Here is a 4,494-nt window from a genome sequence, read left to right as displayed (position 1 = left end):
GCAATTTTTTTTTAAAAAAATATTATAGGTTTTTCTTTTCTCTCTTTTTTTAAAATAGGTTTATAGGGTTAATGATTATCAAAGTTCCATAGGAAATTAGCCTCATGACAAAAATACTCTCCACCATCAACAAACTCATCCTCCTCCATATTTTCTTGCACTTCAAAATTAACATCTCCATCATAAATCGTTGCATTCCCACCAAACCCAAATTCCCAACCACCGTCCAACATGTCCCAAACCGGCCAAACGCCGCCGCCATCGCCGCCCTCAACCGCCACCACTTCCTCATTTTCATTGCTATACCCATCATGATCTCCTACTCCATCTCCGCCGTCCTCCGCCGCGTACTTAGCGGCAGCTGCCTGAATCTCCTGAGCCGAAAGCCGGTCTCCGCCTTCAATCTCCGGCGGAGTATCAGGAAAGTTAAACTTCGCGTGGGGACCACGCAGACAAAATTGAGCCGCGTCGAATGCACGCGCCGCCTTCTCGGGTTTGTCGTAAGAACCCAACCAAATACGGTCACGGCTATTGGGCAGCCGAATTTCAGAAACCCATTTCCCCCATTTCCTCCTCCTAACGCCTTTGTACTTTAAACTCTGACCCGACTTGTCGTCCGTTTCATTGCCGGTGTTAATACGGTCTGCCATTAACGGAAAAACGATGTGTCGGCCCGAGCTTAAGGCAGGTTCGGGTTAGGATTCAGGATCGGAAGGTAGGTGAGGGAAAAATTAAATTTGAAGATAGTTAAAAAGGGGAGGGGAGATTTTGGAGTTTAAATAGGAAATGGACAAAACGAGTAGATTTTGAATAGAGGGAGCTCAACGAAGAAGACGACAGTGCCGCAAAAAGAAACGCGGAACACTAATTTTAAATACCACGTGAGCTTTTTTTTCTTCCTTTTTAATATTTTTTATAAATTATAATAGGATTGTTTTAAATAAAAGAAAACGACTTAATTTATTTATAAATATATCAGAATATCACTAGATCAAATATTTATTATGGTCTATAGTGGACTATCAAATAGTTACAATTTTTAAAATTTTTTAATATAACTTTTCGACTGTTTTAATCGGAACACATGTCAATACTACTAAGTTAAATTCATTTTCATACTAATTTTAAAGTTCTTTATCTTTCAGTTTAACTTACAAATCTTATTATTAATATTTATAACTCCATCATCTCTTTAAAATTTAAAGAAAATTATAAAAATAAGGACGATGGTAATTACGACTATACACACTCAAACTTTCAATTGTAAAAACTGAACCGTCAAATTCATATAATTGTTTTTTTTAAAAAAATCATGATACAAGTGTTAAAATTTGGACTCAAACTTAAAATAGTCGTAGAAATTTGAACCACAACTGATAAAATTTGAAACTTCAAACTTATATACAATTATTAGAATGTTTACAATTCTATAAGTTTTAGGGTCCAATTTAATTAAGGAGAATTGCAATGGATAGCAATTTAAAGGATAATAATCAAGAATATAACAACAATTAAAAAAATTACAAATATGTCAAAATCTGTCAGTGATAGAGACTTCTATCACTGATAGACTCCTATTAGCGATAAGTTCTATCGAATCTATCATTGATAGACTATCTAAAATTTTCCATATTTATATATATATTTTAAATATTATGTCATATTTACTAATACTCTGAGTTTGATTATTATATTTGCAATTGTTCTTTAATTAACACAAATTCAGTTCTTACCATTGAAATTTTGACGATAAAATTATAACTATTATTATGTAATTTTTACAATTTTGCCCTAAAATTTAGGTCAATTTCATGAAGGGACTTTGGACTTTGACCGTTCTAAAAAAGAAGAAAGGTGCGACGGTTTTGAAAAAGGAAAAAAAAGAGAAAAAGAAAAAAAGGGTAATGGATGATGTGTTTATACTCTTGAAAGAAAGGATGTGAATTATAAAATTTTTAAATTGTGCAACTTTTAGACGAAATTATGTCAGTTTTGAAGTTTAGTTTTCATTTTCTTAGTTTGTTTTTAAATTGATCACTAAATAACAAATTTTAGTCTTTAAGTTATACCGACCCATTTTTTAGGGTTGATAATTAGGTCTCTAACCCTTTAAATTTACAAATTTAGTTTTAGAGTTTTCAAATTTCTAAAAATTCATGAACTTAGAAAGATAAGATTAAGGTTATCCTCGGTAACTATTTTGTTTTTTGTTTTTTGTTTTTGAAAATAAAATCTATTTCTTTACTTTTTTTTTTTTTTTTTTTTTTCAATGAATTACATTATTTTTAGGTATAATGGTTGAATTCTAAGCCAAATTCCAAAAACGAAAACGAAAACGAAAACAAAAACAAGTTTTTAAAAGCTAATTTTTTAGTTTTCAAAATCTGACTTGTTTCTAAAACTATTGGTAATATGAAGAGATTTGAAAGTGAGAGTAATGTCCATAAACTTAATTTTCAAAACAAAAAACAAAACGATTACTAAACGAGATATAAAAGTCTAAGGTTCCATTAAACATCAAGTTTGAATTTATACCTAATCGATCAAAGAATTTTTAAATATTTTGAATTCGTAAAATTCAAAATTTAAAAACTTATTAATCATTTTTTAATGTTTAAATTAACTAAACACAGATCTAAAAATTTAAGAACTAAACTTATAATTTAATTTGTTATAATAAGTTATATGTAATTGAAGAAGATTAATAACTTATCTTTTGACCGATAGTTTTTTGTATGATAAATTTAATTTTCAAATATATGAAATAGACGTGGACATTTCTAACATTTGTATATGTATATATATAGATCGTTAATTCTAATATATATATAGCTTAGGAAAATTTGAAATTTTCCTTCATAATCGTTGGAAGTCTTGTTGTCATTTAATAAGGTATGGATTAGACTTTGAATAACTTGTTTACATACTTTGCTACAATACAAATATTGTATTGGTACATTATTTGTTTTAAATGTGTGGTATTGCCCAATTTTCTCTTATAAAGTAAAACGTGATAGGTAGGTTCAAACTAAAAAGTTTCAACTTTACTTATATGATTTGACCCAACTATATAATTATTATTCTTCTACTAAACCCTAAACCCTCATAGCCCAAGCTTAATTAAATCTTTCATGCATAAATTGTTTCATAATTATCCCTCTAAAATTAAAAATTGGTTGTTATAAATAAATTATGAGGTAGGCTATATAATACTTAGAACAAACTTTTTATGCAACCCACTATATTGAGAAACTATATATTATGTGTATCTCGTATTACCTAATTTCTAATAAATAAGTATGGCATGTAAGATTAATTAAATGATTGCTTTCTTTCATTCATTTGGACCATAATTTCCATTTAATCCCTGTGACATTAAAAGTTTCAAATTTATTTATATGATTTGAGCAAACTTGTTAATACACATTTTTTAGCCATTGAAGAACTCTACTACAGTCAAGCTAACTTATTCGATTTAAAAGCATGGGTTTATTTCCACAAATTAAAAGCATGAGTTTATTTTCACATTTTTTATTACAAAAGATAACGAAAATAAAAACAATCTAAAAAAAAGATTGATCTCTTAGGACAACTTCAGACCATATGAAAATTTGGTTGGAAGATTTTCTGCATGAGAATTGACACATGCATAAAAATTCATGTTTATTTCACCGTTTTCAACATTTTGTCATTTTCCACGGGCAAGGATTTTATATTCTTTTCCAAAATGGTGAGTTTTCTCTTTCCCCTCCATTAGTTTTTCATTTTATATATAATTGTATTTTGTATATAGTTAATTAATTAATTAATTAATATTAAATAAAAAAATTAATACAAATATTTATTTTAGTTAATCAATAATAATCTATTAAAATATTCCATTAACATCTTTACACTAAAAAATTATTAAATGAATACTAATTAATTAATTAGCTCATAATAACTTAAATATATTTAATCAATAACTAGGACCAATTAAATTGAGTTAGTACAAAAATTATTATTTAGTAATAATAAACGATTACTTATTATTATTTTTACAATCAAATAATTATTTATTGAGATTTGTTGAGATTTATATCCTAAATCTCGTAATCTGTAAATTTGTAAACAAATTTTATATAAATAAAAGTCTTATTTATTCTTTCATAAATAAGTGTTATTTATTTTTCTGCATCTCTCAAATCTAAAAAACTAAGATCCCGAGTTATTTTATGTAATTTGAACGGTATGTGATTGGCATATAAGTGGATCACGTTCAAGTAATAACTAAAAGGTCTAAGTATATGAATAAGGTTGGGTGTCTAATCTTAGTAACACTACGGATACGACCCACTTTGTAAATATTACAAGAGTTGTAAGTGTTACAAACGATTTAATTCAAACCGTTCATGTGAAGACATGTGAGTGGGAGTATCTTATGCAATAAGATTGTACAAGACCGGACCACGAAATAAATAATCTCCTGTTGTAACACCATTAACTAAAGAGATT

At 28.1% G+C, this 4,494-nt stretch overlaps 1 protein-coding gene across 1 annotated transcript; it reads right to left on the bottom strand.

Annotated features, from left to right (window-relative positions):
• LOC120087183 (ethylene-responsive transcription factor ERF017-like) lies at positions 1-729 on the bottom strand. The gene has a single exon (XM_039044087.1). It carries the CDS (start codon positions 648-650, stop codon positions 69-71), a length of 582 nt encoding a protein of 193 aa, XP_038900015.1. The 5' UTR covers positions 651-729; the 3' UTR covers positions 1-68.
• Between the last annotated feature and the right edge of the window lie 3,765 nt (positions 730-4,494).

This window comes from Benincasa hispida, chromosome 9 (assembly GCF_009727055.1).
Source record: "Benincasa hispida cultivar B227 chromosome 9, ASM972705v1, whole genome shotgun sequence".
Lineage (NCBI taxonomy): Eukaryota > Viridiplantae > Streptophyta > Magnoliopsida > Cucurbitales > Cucurbitaceae > Benincasa > Benincasa hispida.
The sequence above is the reverse complement of the archived record's forward strand: the minus strand, read 5'-3'. Positions and strand labels throughout refer to the sequence as shown.

Coding starts and splice junctions, on each gene's coding strand:
- LOC120087183 (XM_039044087.1), bottom strand. CDS start 650: ATGGCAGACCGTATTAACACCGGCAATGAAACGGACGACAAGTCGGGT.